This window comes from Lampetra planeri, chromosome 27 (assembly GCF_965212315.1).
Source record: "Lampetra planeri chromosome 27, kcLamPlan1.2.h2, whole genome shotgun sequence".
Lineage (NCBI taxonomy): Eukaryota > Metazoa > Chordata > Hyperoartia > Petromyzontiformes > Petromyzontidae > Lampetra > Lampetra planeri.
Window position 1 is genome coordinate 3,657,160 of NC_136133.1, and position 22,476 is coordinate 3,679,635.

Sequence of the window (22,476 nt, forward strand, 5' to 3'; positions counted from 1 at the left end):
GCCAAGAATGGCTGTGTGTCCCGGGCGTGACGTCATTCCACGTCGGCCAGCCCCCCGCCCCCCTCATTAATAATCATGAGCAGGTCATGTCCTCCACATGGATCCTCCCTCATTAATAATCATGAGCGGGTGACGTCACTCCACATGCACCCACCCGCCATTAATAATCATGAGTGGGTGACGTCACTCCACATGCAGCACCCACCCCACCATTAATAATCATGAGTGGGTTTCCATTGAGCGGGTACGATGGCTTATTTAATGGACTCATTAAATATGTGGGTTTGGGGGCCTGAAAATCACGTCACCCACTGCAATTAAAGCGAAGGCAGGGCAAGCCGTCAGCTTCTTTAGAGGAGTCAACTTCTTACGGACATTAACCTCTGATGGGCTTGAAATTGAATTATTTTGGAGCTGTGTCAGATTCTTTATGGATGGTACCAACGGTTTGCATTTGATTTGGTGAGCCCAGTAGAGGGTTACTATTACTGCGGGTATCATCATAAATATATTTTTTAATATATTACGATTTTACAGCTCCATCTCCTTGTCGGCCATTCTTCTCAGTTGGATTCCGTTCCTTGGCCCGCCGCTCCGTCACTATTGTTGGCCATCGTCCCCTCCAGCGAACTGTCCTGCCCAAGTCCCGGTCACTTTCCCCAACAGTTTTTACTTTTGGCTTTAACCCCGCGTGTGCTTTCTAGCCCCTCCCACCCCGATCCACCGCCACGTGTTCCTCTTTCTGCCTCTCCGTTTAATTCCAATATTTGCATCCCTCCACGCGTCTTTGCACGCTTGCCAGGTTCTGTTTCTTCTTGTTGCAAACGAGTCACGTCATAGCATGTATCGCGCAATGTTTAAGGCTCAGTGGCAGGCGTATCGATGACAGTTATACTGGTAGGAACCTCCTGGTTACACCAGCCCACAGGGGATTTTTGTGCAGGGAGGGGCTGGGTGGGGAGGGAGGTGCTAGGTGGGGAAGGTGGAGAGGGGCTGGGTGGCGAGGGGCTGGGTGGGGAGGGTGGGGAAGTTTTTCTGCGCATTCGCATACCTGTCAACTCGTATCAGTGCCTACATAATTATAGACCAATTCAGACCTTATCGGTCACCCCACGAGCCCCCCCCCCCCCCCCAAATCTCAACGTTCATCCTACAACGTCCCATCACACGGGAGAAACACAAACAAATAGACAATTTGTTTGCAACCGTATTGAAACGGCTGTACGCCGTATGAACCTGAGAGGTCAATTTTTCCTGCACAAGAATACGGGGCAAACCGTGTGGGTTGACTGCTATGCATTCAAACCAGATTCGAAGCTTTCGTGACTGCAGGAGATATTACTCTTTGGTTCTAAAGTCACGTAGAAAATAAAATAATAATAGAATACGACGTTTCGATTGCAACGCAAGCAACCATCGGCTATGCATTCGCCACTAAGTGGCCGTGACATCGACCACGACGCTCGTGCCAGGCTAGGTGCATTCGAAAGAGCGGCGTGGCCGAGTACGCCCGGGTTTTCTGAGATTTATCCCCCCGCGAATTTGACCGTCGCGGTGTTTTTCCGAATCAAGTCTCGGAATTTTTCGAAAGGCATCACCCCCACGCATGGTATTAACGACGCCGCCATCGTCAGATTACTTATCAACAATGGAATTCTTCCTCTTTAAAAAAAAAAATTCTCGTGGTCTGCAGGTCGAGCTCAATCGGCCGCTGCCTCTGCCGTGAATCAAGATGCGCGACTTCAACCGACAACCTTCCGTCACATTTAAAATGGTGAGTTATGCCGACACGATACGCCACCACCAACACCCCCCCCCCCCTCTCATTTGTTGCAAAAAAATAGTGTAAAAAAAAACGAGAGATGATGATGTTGACGATAAGAATACTATATTCTTGGTTCTTTCGGTAAAGTCAATTGTTTTATATTAATATTATTTTATTATTTCCCTTGCACGTGACTTTACCGAAAGAACCAAGAATATGAATCCCTGCAGTCACGAAAGCTTTCAATCAAGATAAGAGTACTGATAATAGCAGCGTGACAATGGCAATGATGATGGTGGTGATCATGCTGGTGACTGTGGTATTTACGTTGAACTTATTTCGCGAATTACATAGCCAACCGTGCTGAGGCGCGGAGGAGGGAAAACAAACGAAACACAAAAGCAGTTCTCAAGAAATTCGTTTTGAATACAGATTTTTGAAAGTGGATAGTGGTGGTGATGGTGGTGGTCGCAAGTGCCGGTGGTGGGAGGGTCTCGGTGACAGTGAATCGACAAAGGGGCGGCGATACGTTGTTTAAATGCTCTTCTGTGTTCGTAAATCATTTTATTATATTGTGCACTGTAAGTGTCTATAAATGTATAACCCTGCACAGCACCGCTACTCACAGAATGACTTTAAGTGTGTGTGTGTAGGGAGGGGTAGGGGGGGTTATCGGTCTTTGGCAGTTAAGTGGCTGAATGGGCACTCGGCAGGTTGTGGTTAGACATTATGGCAAGTTAGAGAGCAGTGCACAAAAAAAAACTGTGCATTGTAATGCACTTCCCTAAGACTGCAGTGACCAGCGTAAAGTTTTTGTAGAATACTCATACAGCCAGTGGATTTTGGGATGAGTGGCACAACACAGTCGGTCTATGGGACATTTTTTGCCAGTATCAAAAATGATGAAAAATAAGAACAGATTTTACCCTGTTTTGGCAATTTAATTGGAGGTGTTGAGATGTTCAAACGCTAAGTAGGTTCCTTTTTGCAAGGAATTAAGTATGCGTAGAACAACACATACTTGTGGCAAAACATGTAAACAAGCATGCTCTGACAATTATATAGGCGTTGTCTTTTAAATTGATTGGCCTACACTAGCGACAGCCTTCTTTATGGCCTAGTCTCACTCGTGTCAGACCAGAGAATGGCAAAAGGCGAACAGTAGGTCCCATACATAAAACTTGATGTCCGAACGCATTAACCACGTGATGTTTGTAACAGACGCCAAACTGCAGTGACGCAACATTCAAATATTAAAATCTTGACTTAAAGCTTTCGTGACTGCAGGAATTCATATTCTTTTTGTGTTATTTTCTTTGAACCTATCTCCGTGACTTTTAGCGAAAGACCCAAAGAATATTAAAATATTACCTTGTCTTATTGAACCCAACCCAGGTGACACTTTGCACTGCCACGAAAGCCGTGTTGGTGACGGGATGTTTGAAAAAAAAAATAGTTTTTACTGAATATATGGGGACGGAGAGCTATGACAGGAATTGCCGTCAGCTTATTTCAGTTGTTATTTCTACTCCGTTTAGTTTATGTTCAGCTGATTTTAGTTTAATGTCCTCTCTACTCCACCTTTTGGTCATAACGGGGGACATCTCACGTGGCGTTCTTGGGCCTCGGCACCTCTACTGCGAGTCGCCAGATGCCTGTGCAGATGATGGTTCGCACACACTGACCACTGGCCTTGATTTGCAGCGGTTAAAACAACGAGTCAATGTTGAATTTCGATTTAAAGCTTTCGTGACTGCAGGGATTCATCATCTTGGTTCTTTCGGTAAAGTCACGTAGAAAGCTGCTTGTGTTGTGGCCGAAACGGCGTGAGAATTTATTTTATTTTATTATGTTTTATTTTTATCATTTTATTATTTCCCTTCTACGTGACTTTACCGAAAGAACCAAGAAGAAGCAATGTTGATTAAATTACAACACCGTCAGCCTCTCGACAAGCCCAGCGGTGTAAACATAAGTTCACCACGGGTTTGGGTCGATCGGCAAGTTTAGCACGGATTGGCTACGTACGGTGGGAAAGAAATTCAACATGTGCACATTCAACGTGAGGACACTCCCGACTCTTGCGAGGGTGTACATGTGTGTGTGCTGAACTTCTTTGGCACCGTACGTCGGCAACCGTTGCTAATCGGATGTCTGGCCCCCGTGAAAGAGGAGGCCAAGTGCCCTTTTAACGGTGCCCTCTTAAGAGCACCCTTTATTCGAGACCTTGCAGGGCTGCACCTTTATCTTTTGTGGGGGGGGGGGGGGGGGGGCTGTGGGGGGGGGGGCGTTCAATCTCAAGGGGATTCTCACTCTAGGATACTGTACTCTGGTGAGTGGTGTGTGAGGTGAGTTGATCAGTGGTGTGTGAGGTGAGTTGATGAGTGGTGGGTGGTGTGTGAGGTGAGTTGATGAGTGGTGAGTGGTTTGTGAGGTGAGTTTATGAGTGGTGAGTGGTGTGTGGCAGGTCATGACCCCATGTATATGGCAGGCCGCTCCCTAGTATAGGTCTGTGTAGGACAGTCCCCGACTTACGAGCAATTAGATAAGTTCCTCAGACTCGTTCATAAGTCGATTTGTTCGTATCCCCGGAACTCAATAGTTAATCGCGCATATGGTCAGCATTATGAAATGTGTTACGGGTCAACAAAAAAGGAAGCATTGTTCAACTCATAAGTAAGAAATATTGTACATTTGCATGTATTAAGTACTGTATAGTAAGTAAAACCTAAAATAAAGTAACATGAAAAAATCTGCTTTATATTCACCTATCTTGAGTCCAGATACTGCCGGAAGGGGCTTTAATAATTCTAGATTTGAAGCTTTCGTGACTGCTAGGATTCATATTATTAGGTTTTTTCGGTAAAGTCACATAGGTAAAAAATTTAAATTAATAAAAGTAAAATAAAAATAAAATTTTAATCACGACGTTTCGGAGGCAACACAAGCTTCCGTCTTCAGAGAAACGCTGGGACTCATTACATCTCGTGCAGGATCGTTTAGCCGAACAAAATTGTTCCGCGGTTCGGCTCGTAAGCACGGCCGAATGTTCGCAAAGTCAGATGGTGAAAAGTAAGAACATCTCATGGCGGTTCGTTCGTAAGTGCGGATGTTCGTATCTTGGTGACTTCTTGCACAGAGTAAAGGGGTAAAAACCCCAAACAGGCACACTCTCGCTTCAGATACAGCGCTGCTTCAACATGATTTCCAGATGTAAACGGGCTTCCGGTCTCAGCGTATATAAATAACAAATAAACCCTCTGCAACTGCTGCAAATGGAGATCTATTCTACAAAAACTAGCGGCGAGCACCGTCATACAATTTATTTATGGAAATGTTCAACTGGCTGGGTGATTAATTGTGCACGGCACAATGTATCTCGAGATCCAGCTGTATTACAGCTATGTTAAATCGGCGCTGTTGTATGGCTCTGAGAGTTGGCGTGTTGTCAAGACCGACATGAAGAGAATGGAGTCCATCCATAACAGATGCCTCAGGAGAATCTGCTGCATCTTCTGGCCGAACAAAATCCACAACACCGAACTGTACGTGAAGACCGGTTGTCCTAATATCACACACGAGACATCGAGAGACGACGACTCGGATGGCCTGGACATATACTCAGAATGGACCAGATGGACACCACCTGGCAAAAGGAGACCTGGGAGAGCCAAGACCACCTGGCGCAAGACCGTGAAGTATGAGCTGGCAGCAGCGATCGACCTCTTGGGGCGAGGCTTCAACGTGTTGGCAAGCACAGGATGAAGTGGAGGGAACTCACTGCGGCCTTATGTCACGTATGGAATGAAGATGATTAACAAAATAGGAAATGCATCGTTGCAGATGTAAAATGTTTCACTGAATGATGCAGTCGTTACGTCTTTGGTTACGCACAGAGACGATTGCCTCAGTGGACTTCCTTGAAAAAGTGAGACGTTCTCGAGTGCAAGAGACATTGCCAATTGTGTTAATTTTTCAAATAGATAATAATTTACATTTCTTATGGTGCATTTGATCCAAGGATCACAATGTGCCGGTGTATGGAAATCAGGGAAATAAGACAGAGCCAGCGGCATAAATGACCAAAACGATGGGGAAAATGCCATTTCTAGAGAGGTGAGTTTTCATTGCGAGATTTTAATAGTTCTAAATATTCTGATTGTTTTATTGTCAGAGGCCAACGCGTCACATAGTCTTGGAGCTGTACTGGCAAAAACCCGATCACCCCCCCCCCCGCCCACGGAATGGAGCCTTGACCTCAGAAAACTAAAAAGGAGGAGCTCTGAAGATTTCGAGGACCTCATTGGTGGTGTATATAAATGGATAAGTTCTTGTAAGTAATGTGGGGGCTAGCCCATTGGCAGCCTTGTAGGTCCATAGCAGGACCTTATAATCAATTCGATATTTGATTGGTAGCCAATGCAAGGACATGAGAACAGGAGTGATGTGCTCACGAAATGATGTTCGCGTACAGCATCCTAGCAGCAAATTATACACGACTGTACAAACATATTTGATTTGAAGCTCTCGTGACTGTAGGAATTACTCTATGGTTCTTTCGGTAAAGTCACGTAGAAATAAAATAAATAAAATAATAGAATACAATGTTTCGATTGCAACACAAACAATCGTCATCAGGTAGAAAACAAACCTTGTGAATTTAGAAATACAATGCAATCCAACACTGAGAGTCGGTTAACATAACAGTCAGCACCTTACCTGGTTGATTACGGTCTTCCAAAGATTGCTAAATTTGAGAGAGAGACAAAACACAGACACGGGGACACACAGACAGACACACAAGCAGAGAGAGACAACACAGAGACACAACATAGACACACAGAAACCCAACGCCTCTGTACCGAGGCCTTAAATAGAGAGAGGCGGTGGGGGGGGGGGGCAGAGAGAGGAGAGGTGGGTCTGCTGGAGCAGATAAATTAGCATGTGAATGGAGAGCTGTCTGGAAATCCACCCCGAAGCGGCGGGGGGAGAGAAAGAGCGAATGGACCTATGAGAGCCTGGTAAATTTTAGAGAGAGAAATAGGCAATAATAGGGGTTTTCCTCTTTTTTCTGGCAACAAAACTTAAACCTATCAAAGTAATGAGGGCTCGAGCCCTCATTACTTTGATAGTGCATTGTCTTTGAGCTGTACGCCTTTTGGCGTCATCTGGTCTAGGACCAATTAAGACGAGGCTCAAAAGAAAGCCGTCTCTGGTGTGGACCAATCAGTTTCAAGGACAATGCATATATTATCAGTGTGTTTTTTGTTTGCATTTTGACTGAAAGTATTGTGGTTAATGCACACATGATTCATTGTAAAAAGGTTTCAGTTTTGTTGCTAGAAAAAAAGGGGAAAAACCCCTATTATTATGTTTTGGTACTGGCAAAGGAGGTCTAATGATGAAAGAGAAATAGGCAGTTTGAGAAAACAAATTTTTGGAAATGTAATGCAATGCAACACAAAATATCTTTCTTTTGTTGTTTACTCAGTCACCACTGCATCTTCTGTCACTCTCATCCACAGGTCGTTTTCCTCATTTCCATCACGCTCACGGAAAGCACGTGCTACGTGTTCGGACATTACTCGTGCAATGATACGTGGTCACTGGTAAGTCGATGGACCTCTGCGGTAAACGACGAACACCAAACCTGTAACACTAACGCTTCCCCGAAGAGAGAACCCAGAATAAACAACAGGCAATATTATAGACAAAGGGCCTCTCTTTACAGCACAGAGCTAAATAAGGGTTATTTCTTGACGCAGACCACCTACATTTATATACAGCAGACTCTCCATTATCCGTGTGTGGTTTATCCGATTTGCGGATTAACTGTGCACTTGCAATTTAAAAAAACACGCTTTAATGAAATGTACTGTCCGAGCTGCCCCTCTCCCTGCCCCCTTCCCCCATCGCCCCTCCCCTCCTTCCACATCCCCCGCCCCTGGGCGTGGCTCTCCGAGGCTTGCCGTGACGTAAGGGACCACGTGGTGATTTACAGCCAACGTGAGTTGAGCGTGGAGAATGAGAGCCGTAGAAAAGAATGTTTTAAAACATATTTATAATTTTCTATGACAGAATATAGTATTGTCATCAGTATGACATACCTATACCAAGTTTGCAGTGGATACGACATTGGGAAGTGGGTAAAAATTGAGTTACAAGATTTGTTTTTAGGATACAATAGACGGAGTGAGTTAAATATATATTAATAAAAGTGGGTAAAAAGGCACTAGGCGCATTTTGGATGCCCGGTGGCAGGATGGTTCCAGATTTTTTTAAATCTGAGGATGAAAAACAGCACGACAACAACAATGCGACAGTCAATTGCAAGGGTCAGCGACATAATTGCACTGTGAACTCTACTTTAGCTGGCGCCGAGATTATTTGTATTGCGTCAGCACGAATGTTGACACCCGATTATCACACATCGGGACATGCACACTAGGGCACCCGTTGCTGCCGGAGTGACATCTCCTTGCCCGTCCGTCTCTTCTGCTCACAGATGCACAACATTGAGCGGAAACTCAACCCCTGCAGTGCCCATGACCAGGTAACGACACCACAGTGGGTGTTTCTCACAGGTGATTGGCTGCTGGCATTGGTCAGATGACACTGGTCAACAAAATTTTTTTTTTTTTCTGGCCTGGACTTTTGCAGCTATTTTAGACCAACTTCAGGGTGCTGATTCCAAATCTGATCTCAGATTTGCTCTATCACATCTCATTTTTATGCTATCGGCATACCCCATTTTCATTGATTTTACCCAAAATTAACTCTGTCACTTATGATTGCAAGTTGTTGCGAGTCAGTGACTGCTTTAGTGTTAAATATGGTGCTGTATTTTTAGGATGGTGTTTTTATAATATCATTTTATGTAGATATCCACTTATTTAATATTTTTCTTCTGCAGTTTTTATTGAAAATGCAATATTTGATATCTCAAAAATCTGATGTGATAGACAAAAACTGATGCCAGATTTGGAATCAGCACCCCGAAATTACCCTACTACCGTTGGAATACCTTATGCCAGAAAAAGTGTGTTGACCAGTGTGAGCATTGCCAAAATGGCAACGCTGTGCCCAGAACCGCCGAGTGTCTGCAGGTTTGAAGATAGGATTCGAGTGGCCGGTTGGCTCAGCGGTTTCAGTTTGACTTAGCTCATCATCCATCCGGGGGTCTCTAAAATGAGTAACTACTTTGTGAGGAGCTCAACGATTGGCTGTCCTATAGATAACGTCGCCCCTGTCATAGGTGTGCAAACAGCAGATTAGTACCGTCTCAGATTTATAACGTTTACCTTGACTCATTTTTATGGGGCTCGCTGCGATACTACGACGAGTATGGCGCGGTTTATTATCCACCACATTCGTATCATCCGTATCAGCAAAGCGTGGGTATACTCCCACGTCTTCCAAGACGTTTAGCCAGCTGTAGAGAAGATAGGCCAAAATACCCTCCATGGAGGGGAGGGGAGGGGGGGCCTCTCTTGATCTCCCTCAAGTAGAGGACCTTCCGCCAGCAAGTGGCGGCGGCGAGCAGTTGCGGCGGCTGTGGCTTCGCCTTTGTCATCTTGACCCTCCAGCAGTTTGACCCCCTTCTTGTGCAACGTGCCCAACGCAAAAGTCGTGTTGACTTAGTAGTAGGTTTTTACCCTTTAAACTGGTTCAAAACTGACACCTTTATACAAGGCATCATGTTTGCAATAACCGCAACACAAGCAGTCAAAATGCAAACAAAAAGAAAAAAGAAACAACTCTGATAATGGTAATGATGTGATTATCATTACCATTATCAGAGTTGTTTCTTTTTGTTTGCATTTTGACTGCTTGTGTTGCGGTTATTGCAAACATGATGCTTTGTATAAAGGTGTCAGTTTTGTACCAGTTTAAAGGGTAAAAACCTACTACTATATTTTGCCACTTGTAAAGGAGGTTTCATAGTATAAAGTCGTTTTGATTGTTTTGCGTGGAAGGATCGCGGCTCCTCTCATTGAACGTCGCTCTCGCTCGTGTGTGTTTGCAGGTCAGCGACATCCCCCGCTATTACCTGAAAGAGAACTACACGTCAGTGCCCATCGACGCGTTGATCCAATGGCACGGCAAATTGGTATGAACACCTCCTCCCCATCCCCTCCCTCCCCCCCCCTTACTATCAGAATCAGATTATTTTAATATATGGATGAGTAATCCGATGAGCCATGAAGCTCTTTATCACAGATGTCCAGTAGGGGCACGGCATTAGAACGTCACAGCAACAAGTAAATACAAACATTCGATAGGAGTGCAAGGTTTAGGAAAGGTAAACAAATCACCCAAAAAAAAAACGAAACTATAAAAACATAATTACCTGGTAAAGCCCACTGAGCTATTAACTTATTTTTCAACATCGACCTGGCCCACAAATGATAGCTCAACAAAGTGGCTTATCACGTGGAAATGTACAGCAGCAATATTGTCTAAACCAGGGCAGCTGGTGACCTTAAACCAAACGAGGCGCCGCCCAGCAATATCACCGCCAAATCTCGAGATCGTCCAACATTTTTAAACAATGGGAGAGAAAGAAACAACACTCAGAACTCTTTAGTTCTTTCGGTAAGGTCACGAAGAAAGAAATAAAATAAAAGAAGAGTACGACGTTTCGATTGCAACACAAGCAACCATCATCAAGTACAAATGAATGAGAAAACAAACATTGTAAACTTGGAAATATAATGCAATACAACACAGAGAGTCGGCAAACACAACAGTCAACACCCCACCTGGTTTATTACGTTCCTCCAAAGATTGCTAAATTTGAGAGAGAGACAAAACATAGACACGGAGACACACAGACAGACACACAAGCAGAGAGAGACTCACACGGAGACACACAGAGAGAAACACGCACATAGGCACACAGAAAGACAACGTCTCTGTGTCGAGGCCTTAAATAGAGAGAGGGGGGGGCAGAGGGGGAGTTGTGTGGAATTCCTGCCCTATATTCTTAGGTTTTTTCGGTAAAGTCACGTAGGTAAAAAAATTAAAATTAATAAAAGTAAAATAAGATAAAAATCACGACGTTTCGGAGGCAACACAAGCTTCCGTCTTCAGGTGGAACCGTCACAGCACGATAGTTGTATCTAGTGAGAGAAATTCCAAGAAAACAGTCCTTGTATATATACTGGTTGAGGGTGGGAGGAGCCAAGGTAGGCCCTGAATATGCCCTATGTGTGTGTCTCTCTCTGTTTACTATGTTTTCTCATTCATTTGTACCTGATGATGGTTGCTTGTGTTGCAATCGAAACGTCGTATTCTATTATTAATTAATTTAATTTATTTCTATGTGACTTTACCGAAAGAACCAAAGAGTAATTCCTGCAGTCACGAAAGCTTTGAATCTAACACTCAGAACTTTTATATTGTCTGGGGAGGTGGGGCAGTCTTTACAATGGGAAGTTTGGCCATTGACAACAATGTCAAAGGGAGCCCAGAGTCGCTGGCAGAGGTCGCAACCGGGTACCCGATACCCGTACCCTACCCGATACCCGGCTACCCCTACTCGGCCAGGTACGGGTACCCGTTTGCGACCCTGGTGCGGCCGGGTACGGGGACGGGTAGGCCGTGAGTCACTGGTGAGTAACCGTTTGTCACTCATTTCCCAACGTCTTGTCTCTTCTCACAATTCAAGTTCCTAGAATCAACCCACCCGCGCCTGCAACATGGCTTCATCCCAGAGGTCGCAATCAGGTACCCGATACCCGTACCCTACCCGTACCCGGCCGGGTACAGGTAGGGTACGGGTATGGCCGGGTACGGGTACCCGTTTGCGACCCTGGTGTGGCCGGGTACGGGTACGGGTTAGGAATCAAAACCCGTTTGCGACCTCTGGTCGCTGGGGAAGAAAAGAAACGCCCACATATGCCAAAGGGAAAACAATCAAAGAAGTGGCAATTCTTGTGCCTCCACAGCAAGGAGGGGTCTGGGTTCGATTCCTGACTCGGGTGCCTTGCTGAGTGGAGTTTGTGTGTTGTCTCTCTCTCTCTCTCGTCCTGTTTGGCATGGGTTTCTTCCAGGTTCTTCCTCCCATAGCTAAAACAAAACCCCCCATAGATCGCAATGCTGAAAAATGAACCGCAAATTACTCCTTGAGATTACACAAAGCAACACCGCCGGAGCACGACAATCCACATCCGACTATAGAAATGTAGGCAGGATCCTCGTGAAAAAAGTTGTCTCTTGACTGAGGGTTTCCTGGGTTAAACAAAGGTTATAATACTACAACTAATAATAGAATATAGTGACCGTTATCTGGAATGATTCGTGTGAAGTTGCGGCGCCGGGGACAAAAACCGAATTGTGCTTTTTGTGGACAAATCTCTTTGCTTTTTTTTAGGTGAACGAGTGCAAAAGGTTCGCCGACCTTCATCTCATGATCTTCTCACTGAATAAGTCTCATGACCACATGAGCCACCTCATGGATTTCAAGGGTTTCAAATTCCAACGCTACATAGAGAACTTCACATCGCTACAAGGATTAACCGAGGTAATGGACACCGACAAATTCTTTACCCAGTTGAATTGTTATTTATTTACCCAGTTAAGTTATTGTTTAATTAAAATGTTCATGATTATTAAAAGTATTTACCCGGTTAAATGATTGCCACATCGTAGGAAAATTCCCGGATGTAGTTGGACTGTACTGTACCTACACTGTATGCGCTTGCATCTGTTCTACGGCGTCGTTAGCAGATCTTGAGGAGCACACCAAGTGCAACAGCATTCATTGATATTTGCCAAATAAATGTGGAAGAATTGTATCATTATTATTATGATTGCTATAACCAGAAGAGAACCCGTTGTTCCTCAGCAATAGAAAATACGAAACAGCTGTTGTCATGGTTCTTGCTGAGTTTAATACGTAGACTTTATTATGAATGGTTCTTACTATTCTCACTATCCCTTGGAGCAGTAAAAGTAATCGCCTTTTTTACGCGATAAAATTCCAAGATGATAAAAATTAAGATTAAAAAAAATATATATTTTCTAGGTTTTAAAAGAACATTCTGGAGAAATAATTAATTACGTGAATATCAGTACAAATGCAGATGCGAGAGCGATTTCAAAATGAACCGTGTCGGTCATCTGCACATTGTTGCTGCCACTTCGTTGGTGTCACTTCCAAATGTGTGCGTTTTCCGAACTTCCTCCACTGTTTCGGTTGGCGACGGCCCACAGCCACAAGCAACAGAGTTACTGGTGGGGGGTGGACAGGAGCCCAGCCGGAAGCCAGCCAGGAAACTCAAGGCATAGATTGTATTTGTTATAGTAATATTGTTATTGGTCGAGGGCCCTATTTAATACGTAGGCTTTCGCGACCAATATCCATAATAGAGGTTTTTGGGTTAGATCGCGTGAATATACATGTGTCGTTAAACCCGCCACCACCTGACGCAGCCAATCAGTAAGGTCGCCTGATGATGCTGGTTGTAATTGCCGGCGAAACGTCGTACTCGAATTGTAAATTTTATGGGTTTACTCTCCAACACACCGGTGTGCTGTACTAGTAACGAATTGACACGTTTTGTTTACGTGACAAACCTTACTAAAAACTTAAAACACAGGATCGGCCCAAACCCCTCCTTTCAGAAGTTCATAGATCAGCCTCTGACTAGCATAATGAAGTATGGTCACATAACCCCTCCCCACCATGATCTGTACAGGCCCTCATCCAGCATCGGATTGACCCCACCGCCCCCCCGTAACAGTTGGTATCCGTGGTGACAAGGCCACTTTTTAATCTCGTGCTGTGTCAGCATTGACACGTTATCCGTCCCTGCAACCATACTTCTTGGCCGCACTAATCGAGTGGTGCGGGGTAAAATGTTTTCGACCGGGCAACCACAAAACCGTTTATCATGGGACCTTTTTTCGCCAGTGTCCAAGTATGAAAAATAAGAATAGGCTTTACCCTTTCTAATACAATGCAAGTATCGGAAACACTTATAGCTCGGGCCGAGCAGTTATATATATGGGACCTTTTTGCCAGTATCAAAAAATAGATATAACTCGAATAAGTGTTACAATACTTACAGTGCTTGCATTGTCTTTGTACTGTTCACCGTTTGGCATTCTCGTTTCTAACACTGGTGGGACAAGGCCATAAAGAAGGCTGTCTCTGGTATAGGCCAATCGGTTTCAAAGACAATGCCTATATCATCATTATCAGAGCATGTTTGTTTACATGTTTTGCCAGAAGTAATATGTGTGGTTAATGCAAACTTGATGCCTTGTAAAAGGTGGCGTTCAAACATCATAACACCTGTTTTATTTGTTCATACCACTGTGGTTATAATTTTAACGACGCGCCCAGTCACTACAATTCCCGAAAGGCACATGTCTATCGCTTGCGGTGACAAAAGTGATAAGGGTGTGTGTGTGTGTGCACGTTTTGGTGTGTGGTTGCCCACAAAAGGTATCTAAAAGCCACATTTTTACCCGAAGTAAAGAAAAAGTTTCCCACTCCTATGGTAAATAAAACTTCGGGTCACCTCCCGATTGCTTTAACTCGTAAGAAGCATTTGTCTGCAGAACCCGATCGCTGATCGTAATCAGTCGTGGTCGCACGCCAGCGTCACGATCCCCATGGCATATTATGAAAGAGTTCGTATGTGTTCGCTAAACAATTGTCGACAACATACGGCCCATGAGCTGGATAGGGCATGTGACATAATTGAATCTGCCACCGTGACCATTCGAGGCCTATTGCTTCAACCCGCCCTCCAAACGATCTTTATCCGTCACCAAAAGCATCTTGGCCACACCGACCAGCTACGAGAGGGTGCATATTTTCAACCCTGGCAAAATCGGTGTGCTACGTTTTGACGTTCAGTGTTAAAACCCGGTCCCGAGTTTGCTCGTGTTGATCCAATACTGATGAAACGATGCACTCCCAGAGGGCGGTGTGGCGGATGGAATGTGTAAAATATTTATTTTTTATTGTCCAGGAGTAAGGGAAAAGCTGTTGACCCCACATAAATGAGATGTGGGGTCGCCTCCGATGTTTGAACACGCAAAACGTTTTGTTTTATTTTCAGAACTTGATCCCAGAAAAAATGGATGCAAGAAATCAATCAACAATGGAATTCTTCAGGGAGTTACTCAGGCTCATGAAAGAAGCCACAAATTTCACCAACAGCGAAGCCTGCTATGGAAACTGGTCAACAATTTGCCACATTGGTGGGTGCGATGCTATTGTGAAGTCCACGAATAACCAACGATGTATGCGATTGCCGTAGGTTTTTTTCTCGGTTGTGCAGCATAGCTGCCTGATGTGTTTTCGGGTTGCGCTGCCATGCATTGCTTGGCACGGCCAACGTGTGTTTGTTTTGTACGCTGGTGGGTGATGAAACCCAAGCGAAAGCAGGTTCGCCAATTATTGTAGAGGTTCACGATTAGCACCACCACCCCACCACGTGGTGGTGGGGAGCTGATATAATCGTTGTAATCACTCGCTACCAGAACCGGCCCTAGACCTTTGGGGGCCCTAAGCAAAATTTGGTTGGAGGCCCCTTTGATGTATGATTTTTTTCACCCACTAGCTAGCAGTGACTCTAGGGGGCCCTCTGCTGGCCACGGGGCCCTTTGCAATTGCAAGGGTCGCTTAGTGGCTGGGCCGGCTCTGCTCGCTACCTTAGATCAGATGTGTTCGTAGCAAGTAAAAACAAACTAAAAAAAACTATCAATGAAATTTTACCAGGCAAGGCCCACTGAGTTACAGAGGGCCATCGAGGGCACTGTGATAGCTGCTCACTCAAGAGGAAAATGTAAATAAACGAAACAAAACCTGCACATTTAAAAGTTTAGAAACTGCACGTTAAATAATAACAGCAATGTGGCTGAAAGAATAATGTTTGCAATCAGCGTGCACTGCCTGCTGTAACACGTAGTTCAGAAACACATCATGAACAAACTGAAAATATACAGAACAAAAACCAAAATGTGCACAAAGAAGCAAGGAGAGACGCATGCTTGGAATTGCACAGAGAGACAGAGGAGCCCGTTGATTTGAGGATGTACTCACCTTAATGACAGGGACACGTCACGGCTAGAAGGATCGACGGACGATCGTCAGGGATAATAACGGAGTGGCAGCCAAGATAATGGGACGCGTCACCAACGAGGGACGTTCAGCGGACAATTGGAGCGGTGAAATCAGTTCGCGAGCAGGTGCCGGGTGGGTAGTCACATCGCAGTATCGTGAGAGGCGACGACAGCTTCGGCAGGCCATCATCCAGTGGTGGATCGACCACGGCCGATAAATCAGGACTAGGACAACGTTGAAATTGGCGCAAGCTGTGATTTCTCCACCGTTTGTGTGTTTACAGTGCCTCGCCTGAAGGAGAGGGACACCGTGAATGAGGAACCCGACGCCAGAGGTAACCATCATGAGCGCTAATTACCCACAGCGACTCAAAGCGCCTTAACACCACAACTCGATTGAGGCATTCGAGGGGCACCCTCAAGTGACCACTGTCCCCGTGCGGCACAGCGTGACCGGGTACCTGGTCCTTCGAGAAGGCCCATCCATTTTCTGTGTTGTGCCATCCGAAATTGAGTAATCTACGGTGCATTTTTTCAAATTCGTACCGTGACGCCAGCACACAGTGGCCTGCTCCTTTCGAGTGGCGTCAGGATCATCCTTTGAAGGTCCACAGCTTCCCGTTATAGTTTTTTGTCGGAGAACTAGCACACAGACGGCGTAGGGAGTGTTTCACTTCTCTCTTTGGTAAAAATGCCTTAGCTCTCTCTCTCCCCGAGTGTCTGTGGGCTATTACTGCTGCGCGTTTATTCAGCCTGTCTGGATGGGTGTTCGTTTCGCATGTGGCAATCGATAATACATCCCCCTTGAGCTTACGCTGTATTTGTTCTTTTTGTCCATTCCCACGATGTTTTCGCAAACCGCGCTTTTTGGCACTGGCCCAGAGAGTATTACGTTTGGCTCCACTCCATAGCACGCTCACGTTTTGTGCCGCGTAGTCGTCTGTTCGTGTCTTTATTTTATTAAACAGATTGTCACAGTCGCGTCCTTTATTAAGAGGCGGGAGGAGCAATGGTGCAAGTTGTTGCCTGGGTCTCCGTTGCAAAACAACACGCGGCTTAGTGGATAAATGAAAGCGCAGCCTTGCAATACTAATAATAATAATCGAAATTGTATCAAGCGTCTTTCATGTTGAAGTATCTTAAAGCGCTGTGCATAAAGAAAAATAAAACTACACTCGCAAGTATCGATACAAAATGTAAGTCATATCAATGCCTCCACTCGAAATCCCCCCCCTCACCCCAAAAAATGAAGAACTATGATAGAAGCGAATAAATAATTGCAGAGAAATCCAATCAGACGACACAATTTGTTTCTGTTTTAAAATCTTAAATTACAGGGAAAGCTCGGTTTACAAATGGCTGAGTTTCAAGACACTGATTTGAGAAGTGAAACCGATTCGGGCCTGCTCACATCGCTACTGGCGGCGGAAGCGCCTCTACTCGAGGGAGACCCCCAGAGAGAGCCACTTCGGCTGGATATTTCTGCCCTCCTCTTCAACATTGGCCATGCACCTTGGAAGAGTTGGGAGTGACCCACACTTTACCTCGCCGTACGCGACCTACCGATCCACCGTGGCTGTACCCCTTGATTCTGCTGGGTGGACAGGGGCGCTAGAGAGTTGGGGGTGGGGGGCGGCGGCTATTTAAGAAACTAGCCCCCCCCCCCCTATTGTTCCAACTGCCGTGCCTGGAAATGTTACTCGAAAACCTGCGAGCCTCTGGATTGCAGTGCGCCCATCCCATAACTCTTATGCCAGAGAGGGATGTTTTCGTTTCAGGAAGCTGTACTTGTACAAATAATAACAACAACAACAACAATCCACTGCTTTAGAAGGAGAAGACAAATTTAAACCATACACAAGAGACGACATTTCGCACAATGGCCCTTGAATTATATAGATGGATTTCTGCATCGTGAGCAGAGGTCACAAACGAGTTTTGATTCCTTACCCATACCCGTACCCGGCCGCACCAGGGTTCCCTACCCGTACCCTACCCGAAATGAGTGACAAACGGTGACTCACCAGTGACTCACGGCCTACCCGTACCCGTACCCGGCCGCACCAGGGTCGCAAACGGCTACCCGTACCCGTACCCGGCCGAGTACGGGTAGCCGGGTATCAGGTAGGGTACGGGTATCGGGTACCCGGTTGCGACCTCTGATCATGAGACCGTGATAGAAATGGCCGACAGGTTGGGGAGATTTTCATCCAGCAGTGGATGGACCATGGCTGATGATGGTGGTGGTGGTAAAAAAAAAAAACCTACTGGAAAATAAGTGCCGGTCGTGGAAGACCGTTCGACCATACTTCACCGTGCGGGTCGGTTAAGGAGCGCGTCGAGAATTGGTTGAGAGGATATCATCAACCATGATCTATACACAAAGTGCTACCGATTTTATAGGCTCCACAGGGTTGAGGTTCTGGGTCAACCGCTCAAATCATGATTTACGACTGCAAGCCGCTCACGCCACGACCACAGAGCCACCGGTATTCCTACCATGGCCTAAAAAAAGAAAAAAAGCACCGTCGGTGATTTCCATAAATGCGTCCCAGGAATGCATCACTAAGTGGATTGTATAAATGATCGTATCATTGACCTCCCAAGAGCAGCACTGTTACCCATAACGACGCATGCCAGCAAAATTTCGTAATGTAGTTTCAACATAATTTGTATTGTGTATAATTGAAGGCTTTCTTACGCAAACTCAAGATGCAAGTCAGCTCTTGCCTCACACAAATCACGTGACTTCTGTGTGGGCCCCTGCCCGACTCCCTCGGCTCTCTCCACCGTCAGTTTAACACGTATCAGGCTTTCGCGACCAATATTATATTATTCATAATAAACGTTTTTGGGTTAGATCGCGTTATTTATAAATGTGTCGTAACCCTCCACCACCCGACACGGCCAATCAGCAAAAAAAGTGTCACGTTGACAAAAGACAAATAGTTCACTACTTTAGCCCACCGGTGTGTTGAAGAGTGAATCCACAACAAATATAGAATTGTTATAATAACACTAATTGTTATAACAACACTCCTACAATATCAGAGTGCAGCGCCACATTAAATACGCACTACAATGGCAATAGTTTAAAGCGATTTGAAGCATGTTTTATTTTCAAAATGGAAATATGGTTGGGGGGGGGGGCAGAGCTTTGTGACGTCATATTTGAGGGGGGGGGGTCTGACTTTTTGTGACGCCGTGTGACGAGGGGGGTGGGGGTAAAAAAATCGTCCAACATCGCGTGACGTCATTTATGGACGGCCCCCAAGTGCAAAACTAAATTTTAAGTGAGGCATGTTTTGAACTGGCGTCTTTGTGGTGTGTGTGTGTTAGACCATCTCGCTCTAAACCGAGCTGCGATGGCTACACGCACTCCGGTAAAAGCTGAGGTTCGGTGGATCACACAAATGTCGTGTGGAACATCCCTTCCCGTGCGCTTCGTGGTGCCGTAGTACCCTGGCTCGCCAGGAGATGGCGGTACAGCGAGTGTGGTCTTAATCTCCATCTGCACCTCCGATTTGCATAGTTGGCCACGTGCGGTGCGAAAGAAGTTCGACGCACACGTACATTGCGAAAACAGACGCAGCCGCGTGCCAGATCGCTTCTGTTCGCTCATTCTCTTTCCCTCCTCGCCCTCTGTTCCCTCCCCTGCCATCACCACCACCACAACCATCATAATTTAATCAACATTTTGGAGGTGGCGGGGTTTTGAGACCGCGTGTTTTTATGTGAAATGACGCCAGTTTCTATGCTCCCTTCGCGATGGGGAATGTGGAAATTTCAACACGTGCTCGGGACTGTAAACGGGAAATTAGCACCAACCTCATCGCTCATTTGGGAGCGAAGGACTCTGCTTCACAGGGACATTGTGGGTTTTTTTGTTCTTCGAATCTTTTGGATGATTTCCAAAAAAACTGTCATTGCAAACGTATCTTTTCCTTTTGCGATAGCCTCTCGCTCTATGGATTGCGTGAACACGAGATCTCCTAAAGTAGTGGTGTTTAACCCTTGCTGCAGCCTTGTACCCCTTCGTTCTCAAGCATAAAAAAATGTACAATGTTAATATATACATCTCGAAACCCCAGGGGATGCGTGCATACCGGATTAAGAACCATTGTCCTAAACGATTAAGTAACTCACATTTCCATGTCTAAGGTAGGCAACTTTCAATTTCTTCTCGACACGTTAAGATTGTCTAAAATAAATCCCCAAAAATCCGGCTTTCATAAACACCACACCTAACTGCGATTTGAACAAGGAAATCCCGAGGGCTTATGCACTACAGTTACCAGAACTTGCATCACACACGGTGCTTGACTCGGTGTCACGTAGGTCACGATGAATGAGGTGTGCGGCGTAGCTTTGGCTCGGGCCAAGTCGCCCAGAATGCGTGCGATGTCGTCACATCTCGGAAGACCTCTGAAGCCAAGCAGGCGTTCAAGTTGCGACCTGCAGTGCATACAACGGTGGGGGGAGGGGGGTTCTAGGCTGTGCCAGCAAGGCTACGTTGTGGACAGCAAAATCCACTGTTTCAGTTTTCATTTATGAGGTATAACCCTGTGAGCCATGCAGAGGCGTAGCTAGGGGGGGGGGGGCAGGGGGGTACATATGTCCCCGGGCGCCAAGGTAAAGGGGAGCCAAAATTAGGCTTACAACGTTACATTATAACTTATTGCGACGGGCGCGGCAGCCTGAAACTACTGCACACATCTACACCTCAACCTAAAAGTTTATATATCCCGCCACACACAGCCTACATGTCATGTAATTACATTTTGGTATGTGATTAAACGGGGGGGGGGGGGGGCGCCAATTTTATAGTTCGTCCCCGGGCGCAAAATATCTTAGCTACGCCACTGGAGCCATGCGGCTCTTCACTCGGGTGCAACCGCGACAAACAAAAACATGAACAAGAAACAACTTAAAGTGACTACAAGCGACATAAAACTCCAGGAAAAAACAGCAAAGTCTTCCAGTGGGATGCAAGTCAAACAATAAAAACCATAAGACTATTTAGATTTAAAGGCGCACAATACCTGCATTATGACTGCAGGTATTGTGGTCTATGCAAACATGACTCCTTGTAAAAAAGGTGTCAGTTTTGTTGCCAGATAAAAGGGTAATAAACCAATTATTATATTTTTTCTTCTGGCAAATGAGGTTCCAATGGTGCTTACCCCGAGCTCTCATACTCTGATGGTGCATTGTCTTTGAGTTGTGCGCCTTTTGGTGTCATCTGGTCCAACGCCATGTGAGACTAGGCTCTAAGGAAAGCTGTCTCGGGTGTGGACCAATCAACTTCAAGGACAGTGCATACATTATCAGAGTTATGTTTTTTTTGCATTATGACTGCACGTATTGTGGTCTATGCAAACATGACTCCTTGTAAAAAAGGTGTCAGTTTTGTTGCCAGATAAAAGGGTAAAACACCAATTATCATATTTTTTCTTCTGGAAAATGAGGTTCCAATGGTGAGTCAAGCTTCTTCAATATAGTACTGGGGGTTGATTTATATACGATGTCACAGTAATCAAGTAGAGGCAGTATGGTAGCTTTGATCAGTTTTAAGCAGAACATAGGGGGAAGCAGTGCTTGTGTCGATACAGAAAGCCAATTTAAAATGTTGTCTTTTTACCAATATAATAAATGTGATCTTGAAAATTCAGTTTTGAATCAAAGATGACCCCAAGATACGTATAGATCTTGACTTGCTCTATTTGATGATTATTTAAGGAATATAATTGGGGAAAAATCACTTCATGCTTTAGTCCTGGTGAGAAGCATAGCACCTTGGTTTTGGAGGTATTCAGGACTAGTTTGAGAGCAACTAGCTGATGTTGTAGTTTCTTGAAATCACCCTGGAGCTTAGCAATCACGTCATCCGGAGAGCGGCCAGCAGTAATCAGTATCGTGTCATCCGCAAACAGATTTACCCTGGAATGATCCAGGTCAGTGCCCAAGTCATTGACATAAAGAGAGAACAAGAGGGGGCCGAGGATGGAACCCTGTGGGACCCCTTTTGTTATCTTAACACTGTTTGACCTCCAACCATCTATGAATACAGTTTGGGTGCGAGAAGAGAGGTAATTGTTTAACCATTCTACTGCGTGTTTGGAGAAACGGAGGCAACTTGGTTTACTAAGCAGGGTGTTGTGGTTGACTGTATCAAAGGCTTTGGACAAGTCAAGAAAAAGACTGGCGCAGTACTGCTTATTAGCAAGGCTACTGTAAATGTGATTCAGAGAGTCTAATGCAGCAGATGTGGTGCTGTATTTTTTTCGGAACCCAGATTGGTTTCGATGTAATAGATTGTTGTCGGACAGAAAACTGCTAATTTGGTAGTTCAAGAATTTTTCAAAAATTTTCATCAACGAGGACAAAAGTGAGATAGGTCGGTAGTTATTTGGATCATCTTTAGGGCCCCCTTTGTGAAGTGGACGAACATAGGAATGTTGATTTAAAGCTTTCGTGACTGCAGGGATTCATATTCTTGGTTCTTTCGGTAAAGTCACGTAGAAGAGAAATAATAAAATAATAATAAATAATAATAAAAATTTAAAACAATAAAATGTTACTGCTTTATATATATCATTATATTATTTCCCTTCTACGTGACTTTACAG

The 22,476-nt window shown here is 45.2% G+C and overlaps 1 protein-coding gene across 2 annotated transcripts in view; it reads left to right on the forward strand.

Moving 5' to 3' along the window:
- Positions 1–22,476, forward strand: part of LOC144728037 (uncharacterized) — a 45,008-nt gene that overhangs the window by 16,905 nt on the left and 5,627 nt on the right. For both annotated transcript variants that reach the window (XM_078607254.1, XM_078607256.1), the window contains exons 2-8: positions 1,694–1,774; positions 7,291–7,374; positions 8,271–8,318; positions 9,792–9,875; positions 12,141–12,290; positions 14,842–14,983; positions 16,132–16,182. In XM_078607254.1, the coding sequence (XP_078463380.1) occupies positions 1,733–1,774; positions 7,291–7,374; positions 8,271–8,318; positions 9,792–9,875; positions 12,141–12,290; positions 14,842–14,983; positions 16,132–16,182 (601 nt within the window). In that variant the 5' untranslated portion in view covers positions 1,694–1,732. The remainder of the gene's footprint in view (positions 1–1,693; positions 1,775–7,290; positions 7,375–8,270; positions 8,319–9,791; positions 9,876–12,140; positions 12,291–14,841; positions 14,984–16,131; positions 16,183–22,476) is intronic.